Source organism: Natator depressus, chromosome 2 (genome assembly GCF_965152275.1).
Source record: "Natator depressus isolate rNatDep1 chromosome 2, rNatDep2.hap1, whole genome shotgun sequence".
NCBI classification, from domain to species: Eukaryota; Metazoa; Chordata; order Testudines; family Cheloniidae; genus Natator; species Natator depressus.
Window position 1 is genome coordinate 188,608,791 of NC_134235.1, and position 27,734 is coordinate 188,636,524.

At 40.3% G+C, this 27,734-nt stretch overlaps 1 protein-coding gene across 3 annotated transcripts in view; it reads right to left on the reverse strand.

Moving 5' to 3' along the window:
• Positions 1-266: 266 nt before the first annotated feature.
• ANO10 (anoctamin 10) overlaps positions 267-27,734 on the reverse strand; it is a 259,737-nt gene continuing 232,269 nt past the window's right edge. For 2 of the 3 annotated variants that reach the window (XM_074945600.1, XM_074945602.1), the window contains exon 13: positions 273-1,153. In XM_074945600.1, coding sequence (XP_074801701.1) covers positions 1,091-1,153 — 63 coding nt within the window. In that variant the 3' untranslated portion in view covers positions 273-1,090. Of the gene's footprint in view, positions 1,154-27,734 lie in introns of all 3 variants that reach the window. The other variant, XM_074945603.1, reaches the window with a different exon arrangement.

Sequence of the window (27,734 nt, forward strand, 5' to 3'; positions counted from 1 at the left end):
TCTTCATCAGATCTATCCAAATAGGATTGCATAGCTAACACAAAAGTATTTCACATCCAGGGAAGTTGGCTCTGACAGAGATGAAAGTTGAATATCAACAGAAAACAAATTGACTTGAGGCCACATGACCTAGAAATATAGATTTTGAGCTTATTACCATCAGAAAACAATTTAAAAATAGGAGTATTACATTTTCATGATATGCAAGAAAGAGTCAAATATCTCAGTACATGTGTGAAAGTATCAGACATACAACCATGTAGTGTTCATTTTAATAGCTCTGTTACTATCATTTCAGTTAACAAAAAAGATCCATTAATACAGGACTATTGTTCTGAAGAACCACCAAATGGTAATCAGAGTTAATGCTGAATTAAAATAATACACAATCACCATTCATCTTCATAAACTACTAATCAACAATCCCTGTTTCATGCCAAATGCTTTCTTAACAGCTTCTGAAAATAATTTAATTGAGATTCTTTATAAAATGAACATATTGTAATCTCATTTTATAGTATACATTTCCAAATAACTAGTTTTGTGATTGGTTCTATGGAAAAAAATCAGACATCACACTATATAATAAACAAAATTTAGATTAATTTCCTAGTAAATGCTGTGAACAGTGTATAATAAGCTGTCTTTGAAAAAAGATATGCCTTTGGAAATGATTAACTATTCTACTACAAGGACAAAAATGGTTAACAAGCATAAGGAATGGTACACTAAAAATTAAGTTCTAATACACCTTCTCTTGAAAAGCTGCAGATCCCGAGTACATTTAGCATCAGGATACCTACTCTTAAAGATCTGTTTAATATAATTTTGATATAATGTACAGTTGGTTATGACATATTTCAACCAGACCTAGCATAAACTGGAGTGATGCTCTATATTCTGTTTCACTGGACAACTGTTGAATACTCGATAAGAAATGAAGAGGAAAAGGAAAAGGGAAACCATTTTTCATTGTGTCAAGCAATCAGTGTTGATGACCAAGTACAGATAATAGATACTATCTATTGAGTAATACATTGTAGAGTGCAAATACAGTAAATACTTTAAAAGCATGTTCACATGCTAATGCTCAGTTCATCTTCTTTTCTCCATGTGTTTCCTCCTTCAATGACTCAGCTGCAAGTTTCATTTGCTGTGAGGGAAAAAAAATGGTATCACACACTTGTTGCAGCATAGTTTAAATAAAGTGAACAAAACAATGGAATCCAAAGGTAGAACTGAAAAAAGTATCACTTTGGATCTAATCAAATAATGTTTAAAATGACAAGAAATAATTTTAAATTAATTCAAACATTCCTTTGTAAAAAAAGTGAAAACACGCTGAGCTTACAGCATGCCTGAATTTTACAAGCGAGAGACAGGAACAGACAGTTTTTATTTGGTAACTGCCTGTCTTTCGAGATCTGAAGAAGCACTCTGTTAGGCTGAAAGTGTATCTTGTCTTACCAAGAGAAGTTGGTCCAATAAAAGATATTACCTCACCCACCTTGTCTTTCTCACTAAAAGACAGAGACTGACAGTTCAGATTATATGTTAATTGCCTGCATGGTGAACAATACTTATACAGGTCTATGGACATAAGCAAACTCCTTCAAATGGAGTTACTGAGCCCTAGAGGTACCGCATGTAGATTAGTAAGGCTGCAAGTTGCAACACTGGAAGAGTATATAAAATTAAATCTATTCTTTTAATAACTGGCCTTGTTTTCAAAAGGACTATGTGAGGAGTTAAATACAATTCTAATATTTACCTGCCATTTATAATTTCACTGACGTTTTGAACTAGCATTTCAGATTGATTAACTTCTCTTTGCTATAAAGTCTATCAAAAATATTTCATGGAGGTATTGGTAAATCACACATCTATAAAACTATATATTTTTTAATTTTAGAGGTGTTTATTCTTGGAGAATGCATTCGCCTTTTAGGGTGTCATTTTATGGCCTTTCTTTGAAAAATTAAAATAGGTGGTGAAGCTGTCTAATAGAACCTCTTTCCAATTAAACTAATTAATTTTTTAAAAAAAGCTGTCTCTCAACTGCACCTAACTTTTTTGGAAAATAGGTCTTAGATCTGCTGTGTCCCTATATTTAATAACAAGATTTCAACCTGCTCACATATCTATAATAAACATAGTTATAACCTTGTTATGTACCACACCATAATATTTACTTCACCTGTAGTATTTCTGGCATTCTGTATAGTGAAAATGAGGAATGACACAGTAACTAGGCACTGCAAGTGTACCATACATTTCAACATTTGTTGCCCATTGTACAACTCATCCATGTTCTGTTTTCTGTAGCATGGTAAAGAGATTGTGTTGCTTGAAAGCTTGTCAGTTTAATTTATTAAAGTTACTATTTTCATGGAATTGCCAGGCTAGCACCTCTGCCTGCTGATAGCTCAGAACCCTGGGAACATGCACACTAAGCTGCCAGCAGGGCTGCTGCTAACAAGACCGAACTGTGCTCCTAGTTCTCCTCCTCCCATGAGCAAGCCTGGCCCTTGCATCCTGACTCTATGCTGGCTTTGATTGCCTATTTGTTCACTTCTCCCACAAACGCCTTTCTTCTTTCTCCCATGTAACCTCTACCGCATGGAACCTCCCTCCCTAAACTAACCCGTAAAACCATCCCCCCATCCTCCTTTGAACTCCTTGTCAATATTCACTTCTACCTGACTACAGGGACTTTCAACTAATAATGGCTAGGCAGAGGGCCAATAGAGATTACAGATATGTTATTTATATTTTATATTAATATTTTAATGGCATGACCAGATACAATCTAAATGTGCACACAACTAACCTATGTAATCTGGCATTCCTATCAATGTTATCAGAAGTCCCTTAGTTCTACCTCTTCTTCTGTCTGCGTGCATTATAGCTGATGACCGTATTGTTTGTGTTTACGTAGCCATCATATCCTGTGACGAGAGGCCAGAGAGCATGCCGATATCAGGAGTGTAGCGAGAGGGGTAGCTTTGGATGAACATAATTCATGAAGAAATCTCCCACATTTAGGAACCCAAACATGCAGCCTTGGTATCACAGGGTCAAAAACTTATTTCTTTTCCATTTGTTTTGATAGTTATGTGATGCTTCTTCCTGGGCCATATTTTCAGGTACGTAAAATGGTGACCATGAAGATGAATTGTAACAAAGTAATTTTAGATAGGATGGAAAAATTAAATTACTTGGACATATTCATATTCTTTGTCATTACATGCTCCATTTCAAAAATGTGAATGGAATTTGCCTGTAGACTAAGCATCCGTCTCCTGACCAGGTAGTCCTGCAGGTGATAAAGAGGAAATAGCGAGCCCTACTGAATATAAATTTTACTATACTGAAATGTCTTGAATATTGTACTGTATGTTTTTCTCGTAAAATTATTGAAGTTAATTTTTTTTAAATTTTTTATTTCTACTGTCAGGCTTTTGAGAGACCCTACTGCTCAATGCATCACTATCATTGGGGGGCTCCCAAAGTCCCTTGGAAGAGAGTGTTAAACTTCATTTTATTCAGTTCCTTTTCTTTGCCAGGCAATCCGCTGCTAAAATAGATTAATTTACTCCCTGGTAAAAATAAAATCTGGAAAGAGGGCAGTGGTGGTGATGTGTGTTATTCCTGAAGCTACAGTTAAGGTTTTGTCTCCATTACCAGAGAGGGCTCAACGTGAAGCAAGGATGCCGGGCATCAAAAATATCTGCTGAGGGAAGTTGAAGTAATTATGTGCAGCTTCTCAGTAACAAGACTGTATGATCATTCAAGAGTCTGTGGAAGCAGAAAGAGACTGGATGAAGCTGAGCCAAAGGAACTGTTCACCTACCACCTGCAGTTAACAGGTAAAGGTCTCACAATATTAGAAAAAATAGAATTCGTGCACGTATACTAAGGCAGCGAATATTGAGAATAAATGCCATAAAGATACATTGAAACAAGTAAGAAATAACTCGCTATTCTTTGGAGAGAAAGGGGATTGAAAGATATAGTCAAAGCAAAGAGAACAGATTGCGATGAACCTAAACGTGAGGAGGGAGGAAAGGGGAGAAGCTAGTTGTATTGAGTGGCATTTTTAGAATTCAAGAGTTCACAGTCTTGAATTTAGCATGACTTAATTCTAGATGATTCTACAGATAGGGAAAGAGAAAGAGACCTGAACGTTAAAATACAGAAAGCAATCCCATGACAGAGTAACTTTTACACAATCTCTAAAAGATTACCTAGCCATGCACTTGCCTAATCGTTCAATGAGTGAGTGTTTTGCAAATGCCAATGTCCTAAAGTTTAAGCTGTTTTCCTATTTAAAATAAAAAAAGTTTGATTTTATCAAATACGTATAGAGTGGTATAAAGACAGGAGAACATATAACTAAGTGTATAACAGTACTATCACAAAAATTGGAAATGAATAAACTGCATGTGTGTATAAAAAGCACAATGAAAACATTTCTGCTCGAAGCTATGGGCTCATCAGTTGAAAATGAAAGAGGAGAGGAGAGACCTAGGTGTGTTAGTTGATGACAAGATGACTATGAGCCACCAATGTGATATGGTTGTGAAAAAGGAAATGCAATCCTAGGATGTAGAAAGCAAGATATTTCCAGTAGAGATAGGGAAATGCTAGTCCCACAGTACAAGGCACTGATAAGACCTAATTTGGAATATTGTGTACAGTTCTGGTTATCCATGTTCAGCAAAGAGGAATTTAAACTGAAACACATGCAGGATGATCAGGGGAATGGAGAGCCTGATTACCAGCGGAGACTAAAACAACTTGGTTTGTTTAACTTAGCAAAACAAAGGCTGAGAGGAGATATGATTGCTCTCTATAAACACATACAGGGTGTGGGAGGAGGGGTAAATACCATGGAGGGAGAACTACTATTTAAACTAAACAACTATGCTGGCATAGTTGAGAACAACTGATTGTGATGACGGGTAGGATGGAAATGATTTAATTAATCTTAAAATAGAGCTTGATAAATTTATGAGGGATTGTATGATGCAGTGGTTCCCAAACTTGTTCTGCCGCTTGTGCACAGAAAGCCCCTGCTGGGCCGGGCTGGTTTGTTTACCTGCTGCGTCTGCAGGTTCGGCCGATCGCGGCTCCCAGTGGCCACGGTTCGCTGCTCCAGGCCAATGGGAGCTGCTAGACGTGGTGGCCAGTACGTCCCTTGGCGCACGCCGCTTCCAGCAACTCCCATTGGCCTGGAGCAGCGATCGGCCGAACCTGCGGACGCGGCAAGTAAACAAACCAGCCCGGCCTGGCAGGGGCTTTCCCTGTACAAGCGGCGGAACAAGTTTGGGAACCGCTGGTATGATGGATTTTCCTACAGTGGTAGAGGGCTGGGCTGGCCCTGGGAGTTCTTTCTGGTTCATGTTTTATGTTCCTAAAATCTCATGCTTCAGGGCTTCAGCCCATCACCTGTAGGGTTCAGGAAGGGAACCCCGGAGGTGTTCTGATTTTTTTTTTTTGGTCTTCTTTCTCTGAAGCTTTAGAGATGGCCACAGCGGGATGGGACACTGGCCAGGGTGGCCTGGTGCTCTGAGGTGGCACTGAGTATTCTCTTTCTCAGATGCTTGGCTGGTGTGTCTTGCTCATGTGCTTGGGATCTAACTGATCATGATCACCATATTTGGGATCCAAAAGGAATTTTCCCCCATGTCAGATTGGCAGGTATCTTGGGGTTTTTCCACCTTCCTTTTCATGACATGGGGCATAGATCACTTGCTAGGATCATCTGGATACATCTCATGAAATCAATGCCTCCAGTGCAGGGTCCTCGGGCATTGGTACATCTCAGTCTCTCCCTCTCTGCCTGTGGCAGACAATAGTCTCCAGAAGGCTGTAATACTTTGGTCTAATTTCGGCTGATGAGTTTAGTGCTTTTGTGCTGGTGGTATTTAGTAGCCTGTGATATACAGTAGGTCAGATTAGATGATCTGGTGGTCCCTTCTGGCCTTAAACTCTATAACACCGAAATTTTAGTTCACATTCTATCCAACAAAATTGGGATGCCAGGATTTATTTAATACAGAAGAACATTCAAACTTTGCCTCTTGTCTTTGCCTGCCTGCAGTCCAAATATGCTTAGCATGGTATAAGCTAACTACAGTAAATGTATTTTTTAAATTTCTATCTGCATTTCCATCCAACCTATAAGCAAAATAAAATTAGTTTGCTGTACAAATATTTATTTGTTTTCCCCTAGCAACAGTGGAAGAAAGACCATAGCTGAATGATGGGATTCAGAATCCCTTTCTGTATCCTTGCTGATTCATTTATTTAAATAAATGCCTGATTAAAACTAACGGCAACTTAATTAAAGTGACTTCTATCTCTAATGTAAAAGCATCAGAAAGATACAGAGAACAGTAATTCTACCCAATTCATGACTCACCAAACTCAAAACTAATTCACTTACACTGGAGTGATTTTCTGAAATTCTCAGCGTTATTGACTCAGGTTTCTCTGATGAAAAAAAATATCCAGAAGTCTTTGTCCAGTTCTGGACCTATACATCCTAAACTTAGCTGAAAACTCATTTCAAAATGGGGACTTCAGCTCTTCTATCTAAGATACAGTACCACCTCTGCCACCACCTCTTTATATATTCCGTAGCTATCAGGGAGGCTTAACTTCAATTCCAGTACTTCCTATGGATTTATAGGGACATGGCTGAGGGCACACTGAAGTTCAATGATGTTCTGGTAAAGCCAGGATCTTCACGTCATTTTGGGTTGAGTTGTGTTTTACCAGCTCAGACTCAGAGTACTGGGGTAGGGGATCATTTGTGGCTTGAGAGGAATCTCCCTGGGCAGGGAGACCTCTCAGCTGATGTTGACTGGCTGGGGAAACAAGGCAGGGAACAAGCTCTCGCTGAAACACCGTGGGCACCAGAAACTGGCCACTGTGGCAGCTTGCCAGGGGTCCTTCATTGCACATATCTGTTCCCCTGCTGACTGACCTGAGACATGCTACTGAAGAGGAACTGAGACAGTGCAGGAACTATGCTGGGGGAAAATTAATTCAGGTATCTATTAATTATAACCCCCCCGCCCCCAAACAAAACTATGGAAGCTCCTTGGGGGAGGCAGGGTGATGGATGCAAGAAAAGGAGCCTTTTGTCTAATCCAGGATTTCCTCAAAGTGTTACCCAAACACCCTCTCCCTGCCAGATGGAGACCAACCTGCAATAGATGCAGAAGATGGAAAAAAATCCAGAGGAAAAGAGCCCTCAGAGAGCTAGTGAAGAAACCTCTGCCTCTGAGCATGGCCACAGAAGACAGGGGAGCAATATCAATAAAGTTCACTGAGAGCACAGGCAAGCAGGCAGGCAGACTGCACAGGGGGTTAATGGGGAGGAACTTCTTGCCCATTTCTGAGACTTGGAAAACATGGAAAAATCCAGCAGTTCCAAGTTTGACTGAACAGCAGATTCCTATCATTGAGAAGATGCCATCACGCTTGATGACTTAAAAATCGTGAGCTTTTAAAATGTACCTCTGCTCAAATAGTTAATAGCTGCTAATCTGATGGCTGTTAAATGGACTATCTGAAATACCTTGATGGTTCTCAGTTTCAGTTCTGTGCTCCTGATACTTGATTACAGCCCCAAAACCACAGCTCATCTTAGCTTTGTTGTTTGCAGTGTTGCAGCCATGCTGGTTCCAGGATATGAGAAAGTCAAGGTAGGTGAGGCAAAATCTTTTATTGGAGCAACTTTCAAGTTGGCCCAATAAAAAATATTACCTCATTTACCTTCTCTCTCTCTCTTAGCTTTGTTGGCAGTCTCAACAGAGAAGCCAAAGATCAGTGTGAAGGCCCAACTCCTTTCTCAACCATAGACATCGTCCTTCAAGGAAGGGTGAGAGACGAAGTTTGCAATACTTCAGCTTACACTGTAACTGTTGTATGGACAAAGAAAGTATTTAAGTCCGGGAGACTGCAAATTTGGCACATTTCTCAAGCATTACATTTCCATGAATATTTTAAAGGAAAACATATAAATAGACCAAGTTTATCACTCCATGGAATCATCATTGAAGGTGTGATACTCTGCTATGTAATCTTTTCCTTCCTTCTCTACTCAGCAAAGATCCAAGAACTTTGTGGCTAAATCCAAAAACTTTAAAAATTGTATTTAATTAAATTACAGACAGAAATGCTGACACGGTACAAAAAGAGTCCGCAGAGTTAATTTTTTACCTGGTGTTTTAAATAATGCTGTAATGTTTAATTTTCCTCTAGCCATGAATCCATTTTTTCTTTAGGCCAACTGAAAAGGCTTGAGGGAGGGGAAGTGCTTGGCTTGCAAGACTGTTTTAGTACTAAAAAAATCTCTTCTCTCCTCCAGGATCACTAATTGACTCACTAATAATCTTGTGAATTTGAATGAACCACCTTCCCCCTCAAAAAAGTGTGAAAGTGCGGAGATCAGCATACTTCCAATATCTGTTTGCAATCATCATCATATGAACATAAAAATCTTGATGCTTTTAGGCAAAGGTGCCAGTTGTATTTGATTATAGCTGACCCTGAAATAAGGGGCTTTTAAATTGTGTAATTTAATACTCAAAACAATACAGTATGTTGGCAAAAGGGCGATAGTTACAGATATAAGCAAATACAAAGAAAGGCACAATCACATTATAAACCTGGATTAAAGAAAAAAAATGGAGCTGCAGGGCATTTTATTATAGCAGTGTCCAGACTTTCCCCACTAAAGGCTTCATTCAAAACTTACCCTTAATTTGCATGTTATGAATGGATTGCAGCCACCTTTATCTTTAATATCAAAGTGCAGATCCTAGAAATAACAGGTCCCAATGTGCAAACTCCCTATCTTGCTGTAAAGCAGCATATCTTGATCAAGATGGAATACAATGGGATCTGTAGTCTCATTAGACCACCATTATAGAGCTCTTTGTGCTATTCTTTGACTATCTGCATTACAAATACAGGAAATCTGTGACCTTTGTATAATGGGCTTCTATATTTGTCGATGTTCACATCACATATTTTTCACACAATTAGTATGCTCTGATAAACCATCCTCAACGTTTCTGTGTGGTTTTATAAACCACAGCTGACATTTTCTTCAGAATGTTCAGATGCATTTTGTATGTATTACCTCTGTTTTTTCCACTTACACATAATGATATTGCCCTTGTGCATTTGTTGAGCTCTATGCCATAGCTATGTTATGCTTCATAGCAACATTACATTTTCCAATTTTCTTTTTGCTCTTTTGTTCATAATCTATACTGTAGTCAGATCTCCTACAGTTATTGCTACCGGGTCTTATACATTTAAACAGAGAAAAAGGGGCCTCAGACAACAGTTCAGCAGCTAAATGTGGAAAAGAGGATAAAATTACCTGAAATAGCTAGAAAGAAGAAAATCAAACTGCTGAGCTTGTGCACATTATAGGCCACACAACCTCACCCACCCACTCCTGTAATAGACCCCTAACCTCTGGCTGAGTTACTGAATTCCTCAAATCATGATTTAAAGACTGCACGTTACATAGAATGCACCATTTACACCGGTTTAAATCTCCGTGCCCCATGCTGCAAAGAAAGTGAAAAAAAACAAATAACCAGGGTCTCTGCCAATCTGATCTGGGGGAAAATTCCTTCCTGACCCTAAATATGATGATCAGTTAGATCCTGAGCTTGTCAGCAAGACCCACCAAGCAGATACCTGGGAAAAAATTTTCGGTAGTAATCCAGAGCCCTCCCCATCTAATTTATATAGCCAAGGATTATGCTAGCCCTCATAACCACAGCACCGCATTGGGAGCTCATATTCAGTTGGTTATCCTGCATGACTCTTCCATCTTCTTCAGAGTCACTGATTTCCAGGGTACAGTCCTCTCTGTCGCGTAAATTACATTTAAGAAGACTTGCACCTTGATGACTTTTGGACTAACTTCACATCTGATTTAATCAGTACTGCCAAAACCAATAACTTTGTGAAGCTCAAGTTAGCAAAAATAATTATCAAAAAAGCAAAACAATAGAAGAGAAGTAAACACAAAACACAACTTTTCAGAGAAAAAAACACTGAGGTAAAAGATGAAAAAGCTCTGGGTAGACAAGAAAACAGATGCAGTAACATAGCTAATCAAATAGTTGCCATGAGACGTGCCTTCGCTGTCAGCAACAGAAAATATTGGGTCACCAGAGCTGGCAACCAAAGCCTTAGTTATGGGACACCTGCAAGTCATATACACAAGGTATGGACCCTGAAGTGGGGAGCTGCTGCAACCCCACATTTAAAGAACTACTCTACTTTTTTTGTTTTATTCACATGTAAATCATTGCGTAATAGTGAATGTAAAAAAAAACAGTGTTAATGCAACATTACATTTGAGAAATTGAGTGTTCCAAAGTCAGGAAATGCGAAGTTCAGATGACGATACCTTTATGGCTTTGTATTTTATATCTGATGAATGAAGCCTTGTGTCACTATAGACAAAACAATCTATGTTTGTAACTGATATTTTGTAGTTTCCTTTTGATCTACTGTATAGTATCTCTGAATTAAATTACAAAGTATGAATTAATATTCAGTAGCCTATTTTTACTATAGCTGTTAGTCTCTGCTGAGTCATCTCTATTTTGACTAAATAGGTAATTTGTTTTCACAATATTTTTAATTCATTTCTTGCACAATATGTGTGTTCAACAACGTAGCTGGAAATCAAAGAGCAAGAAAATATACAGTGTAACAGAATAAGTTTAAATCTCTCATTAGGTTTGTATGCTCTAAGCATGCTTGCAGCATGAGAATTACTGTTGGCTGAGTCTGCTCTCTTTTAGGTCATGTGATTATGTCTCAGCCAACAGGCAGCCAGTCAACAGATTCTGGAACCAGAAATTATTGACCAGCAGGGACAGCAATGATACAAAAATATTCAAAGTGACATGAACCTGTTTCAACTAAACAGACTTGTGCATCAATCTAAAGGTGCAGTTTATATATGAACTATGATCACATGAATGATCTTCTAGTGATTTTACATTGGGGTCAACTGGTTATTATGACAAATCTGTTTTTCTCATCAGCTTTGAATAAAACTGACTACTAGTTTGGACTTCAGCAACTAAGGCACATTGCCAGATGTGTCGCTGACAAATTGAAAGGAATTGGCAGGAGAGTTTGCACTGTGCCTGCCAGCAGCTCCATTTTCTCTTCCCCCTTCCTGCAGTTAGTTCTTGATAGGCCTACCGTGGGCATAAGCTTCTCGAGTTCTTGGCACTTGTCCTGAGGAAGAGACTTAACCAGGACAGAGACCTTCTTCCAGAGCTTAACTAGACCTTTGGTGATGAAGCCCTGGGTATTCCATGACTTTGAGGGCTGTAGCTGAGGAATGGTGAACCCAACATTTGACTAAATCTCAATACCAGTGCTTAGGATTCTTGGGCAAAGCAATGTGAGAGCAGCTGGTCTTCCCTCGAGCCATCTCTGCCGCAATCACCAACCGCTCACGTGGAGGGCAGGAGATGCAGCTAACAGAGTCTTCTGGGAGAATATGCATTTTATTTATAGTCTTCGAGAGTGTGCATACTGTGTGAGCTGTCTGACCATCTTTTTCAAAAGCTGATCCAAAACAGAGTTTAAGGGCTTGGTAACCCCTTTTAGAGTTTCTAAAAATTATGGATGATAATTTTCTAACACAAAAGGTATTGTATCCAACACCAAGTAATTATTTTGGACCTCATTATGATGGATAAAGATGAATTAATCACTGGACTGGAAGTTGGTGGTCTTAGGGACCAGTGACCATGGTTAAGGCTACATTTTAGTCACAGGTATTTTTAGTAAAAGTCATGGACAGGTCACAGGCAGTAAACAAAAACTCACGGCCTGTGACCTGTCCATGACTTTTACTAAAAATACCTGTGACTAAAACTTGGGGGGCGGGGCTGCCAGGGGGCGCCACAGGTGTTGGGTGGTCTGGGTGATGGCGGGAGGAGGCGCACAGCCCGGGACCCCAGCTGGTGCTGGAGGGGGGAAGGGCGGCAGCGCGTGGCCCGGGACCACTGCTGGTGCTGGGGGAGGTTGGCGGTGTGGGGGAGGTGTGGGGGGAGGTTGGCGGAGCCGCAGGCTCCCTATCTGGCTCCGCGCCTACCCCCACAGCAGCAACATCCCCCTTGCTCAGCTGCTAGGCGGAGGCATGGCCAGGCAGCTCTGTACACTGCCTCCGCCCAGAGCGCTGACTTCGCAGCTCCTCCACGGCCAATGGGAGCTGCTGGGGCGGTGCCTGCAGGTGGAGGCAGCCACTTCCAAGGAGCCCCCCAAGTCAGCGCTACCCAGAACCCACCTCACCCCATCCCATGCCCCAACCCCCTGCCCCTAGCCTGAGACATTCAGATAGGTGAGCACATTTGTTTTTAAAAATTATTATTTAATATTGTCAGTGCAAAGCAAATATATAACAAAAACAACATCCTAACACTCTCCTTTTACCTTTGAGAGCCTGGCATTTAAAAAAAGCCATGTTAGGATTAAAAGTGGTTTTAATTTAAAATTTATATTACCGTAGTATTTATAATATATAGCTTTATCATAATAAAGTAGAAGATATGTATTTTAATAACATTTGTTTTAAATTATCTGGTGAACAAGAAATAGCATCCTATCCATCTAAAAGTTCCAATAAGCAAGGAATCATAAATTAGCTAAGGAAAAGATCTATTAGGTCATTCAGTCCTTTCCCCTTCCCTGTGCAAGCTTGTTTCCCATACTATATTTTCCCTAAAGCATAATTTCTAGAACTTTCTGCAGTCTATTTTTATTTGCCTCTAAAGAGACTATTTCCTTTGGGGGACTATTCAACAATCTCATAGCTCTCAGTCAGGAAAACTTTGGCTACTTCTAGTTCTTAGATATTTTGCAAATTTTCTGAAGAAACCTATCTTAACATTTATAAAATACAGTCAGGGCTTGGCTGCAACTGTTCACAAACCAAAAATAGCGCATCAAACACCATTCCTCCATTCATCCAAGACAGTTTCTACAAGGTGAATTCCCACACTGCCAAGAGAATTCTAATCCTCAACTTGGAAAGACTACTCCCTCAATAGATAAGAGGTCATTTAGTCTCTCAACTAAATGCTGTGGTACTCAGTCCTAATCAGATACAGTCAGTTTATTCAAATTGGCTGTGGTGTCTTTATGATGTGGTCTACATATACACAAGGGGCACATCTGCGGGTTACCAACTTCCCCTTTTCATTTAAAGCATACAGTCAGATATGAATGGCATTCTTAGAGGAATACAGCATATTGACTAAAAAGCATTTATGAGAGAGAAAGAATGAACTTTGAATTGGCCTGCAGAGCAATTTTTAAAAAAAAGGTAAAATATGTGAACCCCAACCCCCTCCCACAACCCACCCGCTGCCCCAGGTCAGAACCCCCTTCTACACCCTAAGTCCGTCCCAGAGCCCGTACCCCGCACCCCCTCCCACACCTCAACCCCCTGCCCTGAGCCCCTTCCCACACTCCAAACCCCTCGGCCCCAGCCTGGAGCCCCCTCCTGCACCCTAAACCCCTCATTTCTGGCCCCACCCCAGAGCTTGCACCCCCAGCCAGAGCCCTCACCCCTCGAGCACCCCAACCCCCTGCCCCAGCCTGGTGAAAGTGAGTGAGGGTGCAGGAGACGGAGTGACGGAGAGAGGGGGGATGGAGTGAGTGGGGGTGGGGCCTCTGAGACGGGGCAGGGCAGGGGACGGGGCAAAGGTGTTCAGTTTTCTGCAATTAGAAAATTGGCAACCCTAGGCTGAACATTTAAGACTCACAGCAGAAAGTAACATTTTTATGGAGACATACGTAAAATGCTGGTGCGTGTACTTTACTCTGATTTTTAAGGTTGGCTTCAGTGCTTTTAAAAACAGGGTGGTTTTTTAAAACAATGTGTAAATGAACAACCACAGAAGGAGAACAAATTCTATCTAGATCAAGGGCTGGATTGGAAAATAAGTAGTATTACTCTTTTCAACAGTCTCTATTTTCTTTTCTATTTTCAAGCTTTTCTTCCTGTGTACACCACTCACCAAACCCATTACTTCAGCATTCCACAGCCACACTAACTATATCAGGTCTTCCCACCTTTCTTACATATAGTGACATGAATTTTAGATTAAACATGATCACTATCAAATTAAGACATTAATAAGCAATTAACAGATTGATATTTAATTTTAGTAACATTTCATCATTTATAGTTTTAAATTATCATTTATAATTATTAAAATTATAATAATTAAAACATATTACAGCTTCTACTTCTAAGCAAAGCCAGAACACTTGTAAAAATGCAAGATGCCATAATTAATAATTTCCTTTAAAAAAAATTAACCGTCTATGCCTCCTGTCGCAGTGCATACTGTTCACTCACCTCTATCCATTGACACACACAGTGACACCATGTTTCTCAGACTCTTTTTTTGCTGTCTTTTTAATTATTTTCCTCTCCTTTCCCTCTTCCTACCATTCTTTCTCTATTTTATATTCTCTGTCTTTCCCCCATTTCTCTCTCTTCTTTTTCAAGTTTTTTTACTTCCTCTCCTGCTCCCTCCTGATTTCTTCCCCAGCCCATTTCCTGGTTGCTTCCTTGCCCTTCTAGTTGCACTCTATTCCTAATCCCTTGTTGCTTCCTCCCAACTGCTCTTCTCTGCATCCACTTGCAGTAGTAGGGAAGGGTCAAATTCAGTGGCATGAAAAGTACTGTGATCGCTCTGCTAAGCAGGACACTTATGATTCCTACCAACCTCCTCTTGAGTGCACATATCTTCCTCCTGGCCAGGCAGAGGGCAGAAACTCCACAAAGACATTGAACCAGGAAGTGACCGGGCACTTTTGGGAAGCAGCTAGGGTGACCAGACAGCAAGTGTGAAAAATCAGGACAGGAGGTGGGAGGTAATAGGCTTCTATATAAGAAAAAGCCTCAAATATTGGGACTGTCCCTATAAAATCGGGACATCTGGTCACCCTAGAAGCAGCAGCAACATGGCTAGCCAGAAGCTGCAGGGAAGAGAGATGCAGGGAGAAACCCAGAGGGAACTGCATACAGAGCAGGTTGCAGCAGAAGCCAGGGAACTGCTGTGGAGTAGGGTGTGTCTGTCAGACATGCAGACGGGACCAGGGTGGTGTGGGACTTATGGAGAGAAGCAGAGGTTGGACAGGAAGCCAGTGAAGAGGGACCCCAATGACAGCTAACCCACTAACTGATCCTGGCCTGGAAAGCTGCAAGTTCCTATTTGCTTTGAATAAAGCCTGGACTGGAGAGGGCACTCCAGGAACTAGGCCTTAAAAAAGTTCTAACCCTCAGGTAGACTGCCCTTGAGGGCCCATACAAGAACTGCTGTTGATCCCTTTGATCTGTAACTAGTTAAGCCACTGTACCCTACAGTATTTGCAACCTTCCCTTTCTTGCCAGGCCTAGTAAAACACCCTTTCACTTGAGCCAAGTGTCTGAGTGGTTACTATGACCCACCAGGCCTAGTGCTTACAAGGCCTAGTAAGCTGAAATGCTTTCAGCTTTTGAATTGTGGGTCCACACTGCTGAGCCACTATAACAATTACAGCACAAACAACCCTCTCCCTGAAGCCTATGTGCTACTCCACTTCAAAGTGTGAAAACCGCTGCACTTTTCCTTCTCCTCTCACTGCTCTGCTTATTTGCTCAGAAGCAGTGAGAAGGGAAGGAGGAGCAAAATACAATGAAGATTTAAACCCCCCTCCCCCCGCCCCAAAATCAACAACCCAACACTTTTTGCTATTCTACTGTTTGAGTACCTAAGGATACATATATAGAAGAAAGTAGCAAACTGGAGCCAAGAAAGAACTGTTAGGTTATACAGACCTACTGGCTCAATCCAACGTGTTCTAGACTGACTTTCTTCATTTACATTAGTATGGATTAGAGCTAATGGTACAGCTGAGGTTGAGGAATTACGTATTAAGATTCATGTTCAAATGCCATAATAATTTACTGCTACCAGACCATGAAGTTTAGGTTTGAAAGATTTCTTATGGACTACAAAACACTGGCATTATGTACAGACCATGGCTTACAGATACTTCATTGCTGCAATTTCCTTTCATCACCTTTAACTTAAATATAGTAACAAATATATATCTAACAGGTAACACTAAACATCTGAAACTGTATGTAATCAGCCTACCACTATATGACTGTTCTATGAATTACATAATGTAGGAAAACAGGGGAGACTGTATATTACAATTTGTGTTAGAAAATGTAACTCTTGATCTGTAAATTATGTTGGAAACGCCATCTAATATAGGCGGTTTCATCTGCTAAAATTAAAAAAAATACCAGTGGTTGCTGTCAGAGGGCTTTAAATAAATGTTTCAGATATCACATGAACTTGAATCAATACAGTGGATTAATATTATCCAGTGAATCACTTAGCTAATTCATTGTGAATTTATGTGGTGTTATAAAAAGGCAGGTGAATGAATATTTCCACAGGTCCTTCAGGGCAAATTAAATAAGCAATCTGGGACAAGACAAATAATTACAAGATTTTCACAAGCTGCGGAAATCTATTTTCCGCACTTTGAGCCTGATAATATGTCAATGATCACATGTACAGTCTTCCTCTTTTGGCACTATTTAAGTATATTGGAAACAATCATAAATGAAAGAATAAAAATTCCATGTACCATTTTAGAACCAATGGAACTCTTCAAAATGTGCCAGTTACTAATGACAGAAATTTACAGCTGTAGCCTGTACTTCCTCAGTAATCTGAGCAAAGCTTAACACTTCTCAGACATAAAGGAAGAATGTAATATTATTTTCTTTATTAATAGGAAGTGAGAGTGACCAATTAGCACTGCAAGTACAAATACTAAAAAAAATGTACAAAACCAAAGAGAAAGGGAGTCATAGGTGATGATTTAGAATATACCAACGTGTAAATGCAGTCACATTCACATACAAATGAAACAATAACTAGGATACATGTAAAGAATGTAAGAATAAATGAGGCAGAACTTCGATTATATGTAAACTGATCAATATTATTGTTATTGTTTGCATTTTGGGTCCACTCTCAACATTATGAATGAGAAATTCTTTACCTGATCATTTTCTGTTAGCAGCTTCCCTCCTCATTCATCACTAATGTGGTAATACATCCCATTTGTGGAATTCGGAGGAGGTCCAATGTTGCTGCTGGAGGCTCGAGGACTAAGCCCTGCCTGTCACCTCAGTCCAACAGAAGAGTTCTCTAAAGCTGTAGAAATTCTTCAGCGACCAACAATTAACATTAAGACAACTTAATATACAAATAACCTTAAGGCAAATCATATGTCCAAGTCTCCCTTTAGACAAAAATTTCAATTTGTTTCAAATTGTAGTTCGGTAATTTACCAGACTACCAGAGAGAGTTGAATGAGGAGAGAAGCTGCTAACAGAAAGAAAATTATCTGGCAAGAAATTTCTCATTCTGCTACACAGGTTTTGTAACAGGAAGAAATAGAAATTCCCCCCAAATAGAGCAAGAGCCTTATAATTTAAGGAATTATTTTGGGAACCAACCCAGCATCTTATTCCTCCCAATGAATGCCTCTGCAGAGGAATGGAAACTTGCTTTGCAAATCTTCCTCACCTGAGGCTCATACATTTTTCCCCCACAATGCCACTAAGAGACATCGTAGAGAGAGCCTTGGCTTGTTTGTAAATAGTTTCCCAAGGGCCAAGCATGCCAATTGGTGCAGGATTTTAACATCTTGTCAGCAGCAACTCTGAGGCCCTAAGGACCTGGCATTTTGGATAAAATAAGATGCACAGGGTACAATTGGCGCATATACTCCACATGCTTGAGATATATCTTCAGAGTTCTAGGCATGTCTACTTATGCCACAAGTGTCCAAAGGAGTGTTGAGAATTGGAACAAAACAATGTAAGAACTATTTCCAGTAACTGTGGAAAGAAGAACTTATTTGAACAAAAGGGTTTCTTGATCTACATGAATAACCTGTTCCTCATGACAAAAAAAGTGTGATTCTTGTATGGACAGCGGAACTAATTGGAAAGACTGTCTTTTGGACGTAATGGCAGCTAGAAAGGTCAGCCACAGACTTATCTAATCTGTCAGTCTGATTAAACTTGACACATGATGATACTCAAATGGGAAGTCAGTTGTACCTGCCTAAAGAACCCAGCTAGACCTGGCTATTCCTACTTTTCTGTACTGCTTGGTTGTATCAATCAATCATCCTGGAGAAACCAAGTGTAGTTGAGATCACCAGAACTTTGTGGTGGTTATTATTATTTCTACTATCGTGACATCAAGAGACCAGAGCCTCATCACAGTACAACACAGTACAACTAGAAAGACAGTCCTTGCTCCAGAAATGTAATTTTACTAGATCAATAAATGAAATATCCTGGTTGAATTCTGTCAGAATATAAAAAGTACTGAGGAGGCTAATGGAGAAACCCTGCTGAACTATACTACTCTTCCAATGCTCGGCAATGTTAACAACAAGTTGTCCTGGTCCAGATGGAAAAGGATTCCTTCCTTACAAAGTCTGGGGTTTTCTGTAGGTGTAATGGAAGTTCCTTCATTATCTATCAAGTCCAAAGGGCCTTCTGGGCCAGTAGCAGTCTAGAGAAAGTCTTTTGCTCTTCCTTTTCCTCTTTTCTAACTCCCTTATGTGAACTATCTTGAAATGCAGCATATTCTTATCTGCCTAGGACATGAATACTTTTTTTTTTATTGCCACAGATAAGCTCTGATCTCTGCTTATTCCCTGGTTTTGGAAGAGATTTCATCATTCATGCATCTATCATAAGCAAAATTCTTGCTTTCTTCTAATGGGAGGTAGGAGAAAGCTTTCTGTATGAGCACCATAACAGCTCACTATAGGTTTTCTTGCACTTTCTTCTGAAGTAGCTGGTACTGGCCATTGTCACAGACACAACACTGTAGTTGATGGACTACTGTTCTGAACCTATGTGGCCATGTCTATGTTTTTGTTCAGACCACTGATACAGCTATTGAAGTGAACTTAAAGGATATGTACTCTGAGCTTTGTCTTATAGGTACGCACTCTCTGCTCCAAAGCTTGCTTCCATAGTGTGTATGCAAGGGTCTACAGAGGAAAAAATGTGTTGGCTGTCAGCATGTTATTTGTATTTACCTGCCCACAAAGGGACATTTAGATGTGATCCGGGAATGACACCTAATTTTCCACTGTGTTCAGTGAGTGGGTTCCATGTTCTCCAAAGGATTTCTGGAGGTGCATTGTTAAAAATCCCATTCAGGGATTGACACAGTGGGCGGCACCAATAATCTTGGCTGTTGGAGGTAACTGGCTACAGATGATCAGTGCCAGAAAATGTCTGAAGCTGTGAAGTTTTGGATCTTTAAACATCTTTACTGTGGTTATAAAATTATGGCCAGAGCCAAGCCTATTCTGACCCCTGAGTAAGGAATTCTCTACAGTGATTTTAAAAGGTTCTTGATTTAAAAGGAGGTGGCAAGTGGGTCTGGGCACAGGACAATGATTGGAATGTTATCCATGAATGGGTATTGATGCGTGACTTGCAACCTAAGCCTCGCTGTCACTACTAAAAGCCATTTCTTAGGACTCTTGGTGCAGAGGGCGAATCACAAATAAGAGCCTTTTACAGGAACTGTAAACTCTGATAGACAAAGATAAAAGAAGATTTGGATTTCAGAAGAATTTTGTTGGTTTGGAAAGAAAATATATATAAGCTTTGTTGGGAGTTTCTGCTCCAGATTTTCTTCTCTGCTTGGAGAACAGCCCCTCTTTTAATACCCTTGGTGTTGGTAGTGACCAACAGAACGTTATAGTGGCTCTGACAGGGAGGGTTGAGACCCCTCTGCAAACTCAGCAACTAATTTCTATAATGTCCATATAGCTCCTCACCTGTAAAATTGGAATGCACAAGGAATATGTTTAGGAAAACTTGTTGCTACTCATGAGTGCAACGTAGCTTCTTTGTAACCACTGACTTAGGAGTCATTGCTCTTGCCGAAAGTCCCATCAGAACCTAATGATCTAAGTACAAGTTCCTTGCCTTTAACGAGCAAGCAAGGAACTTGTACTTAGATGTTGAACCACTTGCTTGCACCTAGTAGGTTTTCCTTTGTAAGCAAAAGAAAAACATTTGGTCTGAATGGCTATAGCTGAGGCTTTGAAACTACTGTGCAGTGTCCTCACTCTTATGGTCAATGCGATCTTTTGGAAGGGAGTCCCCTTCTGAAGCTGTGACTATATTTTTCACTGGTTGAGCTACTGCTGCTGCAACCTTAAGTTTCAAAATTTATGACATTTCTTTATGTCTTATGTAACATTTTAATTTAGCATTTGTTTTTTGTTTGTGGGAGGTGTGGGTTTGTTTTCTTGTTTTTGTTTATTTGGGATGGTGTGTGTGTCACTTCCCCTAGCGGTTTGTAGGAAGTAGCCCGCTGTTCATCCTGGTCTGGGGTCAACCAGGAGTACTGCTAGTAGATATACCTCAGTTGTGGGAATAGCCCACTAGATAGCCCCAGGAGCATGGAAGGACCCTGCCTGCTTCCGCAGGCTGGTTAGCACCCATATAAGAACTATCATACTGAGGCTGGATTAAACCTTGTGGAAGCTGGTGGGTTTTATAGTCACCTTTCGTTCAGAATAAATATCAGAAGCCTTTAACCTCCTTTTTGGAATAAGATAACTCACCACCCAAAACACAGGCCACATGAATGGCCAAGCAGGAGCTAAGTCTTGTGGGCAGAGGGGTTTCACTGGGGACTGGACACAAATTCAGTGGGTTGGTTGTTGTTCTGGTGGTACTGAGTGTGAGAGAGTGCAGCTGTAGACAAATACCACAGAAGCAAACAAGAAGGCAGCCAAAAGCCAAGGATAGCCAGAGAAACACTTGTAGCGTGACTCTGAGAGAAAACCAAGAGAGTTGTTTGGGCAGAGTGCTGGTGGGAAAAAGAGACTTGGGCAAGGAAATGATTTCCTGTTGTTTGAGTCCTAATGTGTTCAGGAAACAGGACTTTGAGTAGATCATTTGTAAATAACAAGATTTTCACCAAAGAAATACCTCATTCCATCATCAATTTATCCTCCTAATGAAAACAACCCACAAGACCCCGAATTTTAGTTAACCACTCAGGTCAAAAGGCGTAATAGTACTTGGGGAGACCCGCTACCATTCAGGGCTTTACTCAGTAAAACAGGAGTCATTTTGAACAAGAGAGGGGATTTCTTATTTACCTCTTTGTAATCACACAATAGTGCAACTGCGTGAGGAATGGAGTCCTCAAATGCCTCTGTTCCAGCCACAGACTGCATGAAGTGCTCCTTATGTTTTACATGTGGTTACAGCCTACGGAGAGGTGAAAGGGTGGAGAGAGAGACTGCTTCTTGCCTTTCCGACTGAGCCCCTTTCCCTGTGAGGTTCCAGGGCTGAAAACGAGACAGATACCATTTCCATTATGCTGCAGTCTGAGGCAGGGCTTCAGAAGAATAACGGACTTCTCTGCTTGCCTACACATGCTGCAAGGTGGGGCAGGGGCAGTGAGCCTGATACAGAGCCTCTGTGAAGAAGCCCCAGCAAACACTCCCTCCAGGGGGAAAGACAAAGAAGAAAAGGTTCAAACCCTGATTTTACCCAGTTGCTCATTAATAACACTAACTGTTGCCTTAGGAAGTGGACAGTCTTTTTGGGACCTAGAGTATTTTGAGGGAATCCTTATGTACCTAGTCAAGCCTCCCATGATGGAGTAACAGCTTCAGGCAGCATTTGAGTCTCTACATGCCTATCTGACTCAAAGCCCATGCCCTGACATAGTGAGGGTTGGCTGTTTCTGGCTGCAGCTCACCCTCTCAAGTCCATACCCTAGCAGAGTGTGAGTTAGCGGCTTGCGGCTGCAGGGCATAGCTCAGCCTCTCAACCCCATACCATGGCAGCATGAGGCTTGTCAACTAATGTCTGCAAGGCATAGCTCGCCCTTTGAGGTTCCGCAAAGGTGCCTGTAGAACCTTCTGGATTTATCCGGATGCTTCCAGGGCTTCTCTGCTGCTGTGATGGGAGGCAGAGGGAGCCCACTCAATAAATACTGTCCCATAGACACCAGCGGGTCAGAGCCTCAATACACTGGTAATTCCTCACCTCAGGAGTGGGAGAGCAGAGCTAGAAGTTGTTTTCCTGCAGTAGTGACTTCATTTCAAAGTGATAAAACAAAATGGTCAGGAGTCACTGAACTGCCAACTTGTTCTGCTGCCACTGGCAGAAAAAAAAATCTGTTGGCATGAGCTGAAGGGTGGGCTTAGTCCCACAGCCTCCACCACTTCATCTGACTGCCTCCCAGTTCCACAGGTTGGAGGTGTTACCCATTAGTGATGGGTGAGGAAAGAAGCTGTGCAGTTGAAAGTAAAAGGATTAAAAAACTAAATGGAGATAAGCATAGTATTATCAAATATGAGATCAGCTTTCTTAGGCAGCTCCTGTCTACAGTACCCTTCAATAGTTATAGTTAGAGTTGGAGGGATTAGATTTGTATCAGTAAATGTCAGGAAACATCAATTTCACCATACACACACAAACCAACAAAACACTATGCCCATCAATAACTGAAATTTACATATAAGTAAAATAAGAAAAATACTGCTTGAGAACTTTAATTAGAATCTGATTTAAGGATATTTACTTTGTATATTTTGACATGGGATGTTCACAATTTGTGCTTTAATGGTTATAAACTTAAGCTTTTTGAATCTCAACATCTATTGTCATTAAATAATTATTGTGTGGCCAACTCATAATTTCCTGCAACTCTGAACATTTAAATTGATAACTTTTCAAAAATACTTAAAGCTCATAATTTTCTACAAGAGTGAGAATTTAAATTAAAAAAAGAGAGAAATGCTTAAACACTGATATCTGTCAAAATGATAAAAAAATAAAAACTGAATTTGGTCAAGCATACTTACTGTTTTGGTCAACTGAGCCACCTCTGTGGTGGTTTTAAAATACTGTGAAGAGTTCATTAGGAATTTTATTGATACCAGTAATGACAATCTGCTTGTGATCTACAACAGTGACATGTTTATCTTGACTTACCTTATAATATTATAAAAATGATCTGGCAAAGTAGCGTCATCAGGCACCAAACTTATTTTTCTGATAATTAGCACTAAGTTGTAGGTATCAGCTTTTCTTTAGTTTGGTTTCCCAAATACAACATACATGCATCTAATCAGCTCTCTTCCTATTTAGCTCTCCTTGAATACGGTGATAACATTCCTTTCCGAGCTATAGCCCACAGTGTTATGAAATATGCAGTTTACCTCAATCCATGCTATTCTATCACAAGATATTGTACTGTATGTCACACCTGGTCAGAAAAGAACTAAAGCTTGCAGTCTAGTCTGCAAAGAAAACAATTGACTAAAGAGACAGACAATGGCTTTAGATTAAATTAAAAGCTATTTTAGAGTTGTGGGCAGATCTAGTATTTGAATTTCTTGTACCATATTTGTGTTTATGTCATGTGATTTACGGGAGCTAATTATAGAGCTGAAACAATGAGAAGTTGATCTCACCTTTTCTTTCCCAGATAATAAGAAAATCAGCTTTCATTTTTTTTTGGTTCCACTGTTTCAGTTCTTGCCTTTTCCCCTAGCTAGGGAGGTTATGGAATCTCTGTCACTGAATGTTTTTAAGAACTAGTTAGACAAACACCTCTCAGGGATGGTCTCTCGATAATACTTAGTCCTGCCTCAATGACCTATCAAGCTCCCTTCCAGTCCTACACGTCTCTGATTTCTATGATTCACTGTGTATTTTGGACAGCAAATGAAGCAGCCAAGCATAGTGAATATGACTGGGATATGAAGAACCCCAGCATTATTAACTACTGTCGATGAAAAACAAAAAAGGAGTTCCAGAAAAAGAAAAGACTTGTATGAAAAGAATTCCTGGACTTGGCTTGCAGTTTTGAGAAAGGCTCAAGGAATTAAGCAATACATATTCAAAAAAAAGGAAGAAAATCCTGTACATGAGAAAAACTAGAGCAACTAAGATAACATGTTATCCAAAAAACCTGTTACAAAAGAAAATCCTTCCTTTCTCCAATGAATTTAATAGAAAATATAGCCATGATCAATGCACACTGCAGTATTTATTATTGGCTGAACAATCTAGCAAATCACAAAAGAGTATCAGGTTCACATTGCTGCAGAACTGGAATTAATTTGCAAACTGGATACCATCAGATTAGGCCTGAATAGAGACTGGGAGTGGTTGGGTCATTACAAAACCTAAACTTAATTTCCCCAATACTAATTTCTCCCTACTGTTACTCACACCTTCTTGTCAACTGTCTGTAATGGGCCACTCGCTTACCACTTCAGAAGTTATTTTTCCTCCCTTGGTATCCTGCTGTTAATTGATTTATCTCATTAGACTGACCTCACACTTGGTAAAGCAACCCCCTTCTTTCACGTATTTATACCTGCTCCTGTATTTTCACTCCATGCAGCTGATGAAGTGGGTTCTAACCCACAAAAGCTTATGCCCAAATAAATTTGTTAGTCTCTAAGGTGCCACAAGGACTCCTCGTTATTTTTGCTGATACAGACTAACATGGCTACCACTCTAAAACCTATCTGGAGACTGAAAATCTTTATTTATAAATACAGAACAGAGCAGCAATATGAGCTTGCCACAGTGCACAACCATAACATGCCTACTGCCAATAGCAGTGATAGATATATACCTATCTATGGAGAATTACAGTGTGTCTAACAAGTGATTTCACGAACACTTCAGAACAATACTAATGTCACTAGACAAAAATCAATGTCAAGTATTCTGGTTAAATACCTTCTTCAGAAAGGGAATGTTAAGGGAACAACTCCCCTGACTACTTCCTAAATACGACTAAAGCGTGGAATGCATTTTAATACTTCATAATTTGCCAAAGATAGAAAAAAATTGCTTCAGATTAAGAGTACAATTTGCATTCCCACTTCAGGTGTAATTAAAAATGGCCATTTGCAGCCTTCCAAATGTATCCTTCCTGCTGTATTTATGGTATGCCCTATAGTACATTTAAGTACAGAAAGTAATAAGTATTCTTTTTTCAAATGTTCCCAAGGCATGTTGAAAATGAAATTGCGTGCTTAAATAAAGACTGCTGTGTCCGTTGGTCCCCCCATTTCATTTTACTTTTCTTTGGAAATGCAACAGGTTTTGTGCTAAAAGTGACAATTGTTGCTTCTCTTCCATGCAAGCATGCAAAACCTACAGTGCAGCAAAAACGCCATGCTTAACTTGCACCAGATGGGGGAGAGAAAGAACAGTCTTAAGGCTACCCTGGCAGACTCCACAAATCCCCACATGTTGTTGAAGCAGAGCTCTTCAGTGGCTTTCTGCACAGAGGAAGACATGGAATTGGTTGTGCTGTGGATCCATGTGGAGATGAACAGCAAAGTGGGAAGGTAGGTATGTGGAAAATCTTTGGTGGGGGATGAGGTGTGATGCTATATAAAAAGAAAGATGACTAGTTACCCTAATACACTCACCATTGTTATAAAGTTGCAATAAATCTAATACAAAATATGTCATGTAAGGTATCAATGGAAAAGTTATGATTTGCTAAGTAAAATAATCCTGCTTATATGCATGTATCATCTGAAGTTATGAATATTGGCTGTGTATTTGTATCTCAAACATGCGTTGTGTTCCTTGGTGACACCCCCCAGACAGACCCTCCAGCTATGTGCTGATGGCCCATTAAAGACTCCCAACTCTGACCATGGGCCGTTGAAGAGATTAAACACACTCAATGGGCTTTTCCTGGAGACATTTCAGAAAGCACTGAGGCTGCCCAGTGACTCATTGTGGCATGTAAGGACATGTGATGAGGATATGTTCAATTTAAACTGGTTTAAATTAGTCTTTATTAGGGGTTTGCCCCACTGTAACTAGATAGATTGTTAGCTTTACCAATATAACAATTCTATTGTAGAACATATCACAGGTGCAACGGTTACTGCCAGCATTTTCACTAAGACTCCATCTTTTGACAGTAATTTTCTATGCACCTGGGCTGAAGGTATAAAAAGAAGACTCTGACATCACTCCTTTGTCTTCATTTCCTGCTTCACATCTCTGGACTGGATTTCTAACAAGGAAGCTTTAAACAAGGAACTGAATGACCCCCAAGCTGCTTGGGTAAAACCAGAAAGACTTTTTACAAACTAGCAGATTTAACAACACTGCTATGATCCTGACCTGCAAACTCTAAAAATCAATTGTAAAGTATATGATTCCTTAACCATTTGATAATTCTCTTCTTTTCTTTTTTATATTAATAAACCTTTAGTTTTTAGTTACTAAAGGATTGGCTATCAGTGTGATTTTTGGGTCAGACCTGAGTAAGATACTGACCTGGTGAAGTGGCTGGTCCTTTGGGATTGGGAGAACTTTAAAAATGATGAATCTGGTTTTCAGTAACCTCTCATCATAAAGTCCAGCTGTCTGGCTGGTAACCAGGGGCTGGAGTGCCTGGGGGAATGTTGTGTGGCTCTTTGTGAACAAGTGTAATGATACAAAAAGAAAAGGAGTACTTGTGGCACCTTAGAGATTAACCAATTTATTTGAGCATAAGCTTTCGTGAGCTACAGCTCACTTCACAGGATGCATACTGTGGAAAATACAGTAATGATACAGGAGCTCACTTTTGTTACTGGCTTGGTGAAATCTAATGATAGAATAACCAGTTTGGGGTGGTCTGCCTGATTTCTCAGCAGTCTGTCCTGAGTTGGCATTCTCATCTGTGACCCACTTTAGGCATGGTGACATGAGGTATATGGGGATTTGTGGTGGAAGAGGGAATAGGTAGGTATGAGAGAAATATGAGATTTAAGCTGTATGAGGGGGGCCTGGGGCTTCAGCTGGCATGTGCATGTCTCATGCGCCCACAAAGACTTTCCTCATGTTCTCAAACCCTGCACACACTATGCCCCACCTCACAGGCCTTATGACACCTGAATAATGTTCCGATCTCCCTATGGCCTGGCTTAACATGTTCTTCCTCACTACATCCCCACTCTCCAATAGGCATCCCTATTAGATTCAGCTTTTCAGCTTTGGTACACAAACATTTAGAAGCTAAATGTAACCAGTAACTAAGAGGGCATAGTAGGGATGGATACACTGTGGTACAAGGCAGTGGTGAGCTACACTGAGCAGGTAGGGAAGAGTTTGGGGAAAGCTGGGAATGGGGAAAGATAAAAATTGGACTTTACAAGAAGACATCAGAGAAGAGTGAATCTCTCCAGGAGAAAGTAGGGTAAGAAGTGTAGGAGTGGGAGGCATGAGAAACATTGGGGCTTAGCCGAGGAGGAATATTACTTTACAGTAGTACCTTCAGGCCTTATGCAGGTCATGGCCCCATTGCCCTGGGCATACAAAGTATAATACCTATAATAGTTGATAGCTGTCAACCTCAACAACTATCAGTGATGATAAGTAAGTATTTAAAAAGGTGGAAATTTTACAAAAATGGACAAAAAACCTTTAGGATTGCTAAACTGCAAATGCTACCATAGAATGCGGTGAGGTAAAACCTTTGACCAGCATCCTGAAAGAGAAGATGGAGGATGGTCTGGAAGGTGATCAGTTGACAAAC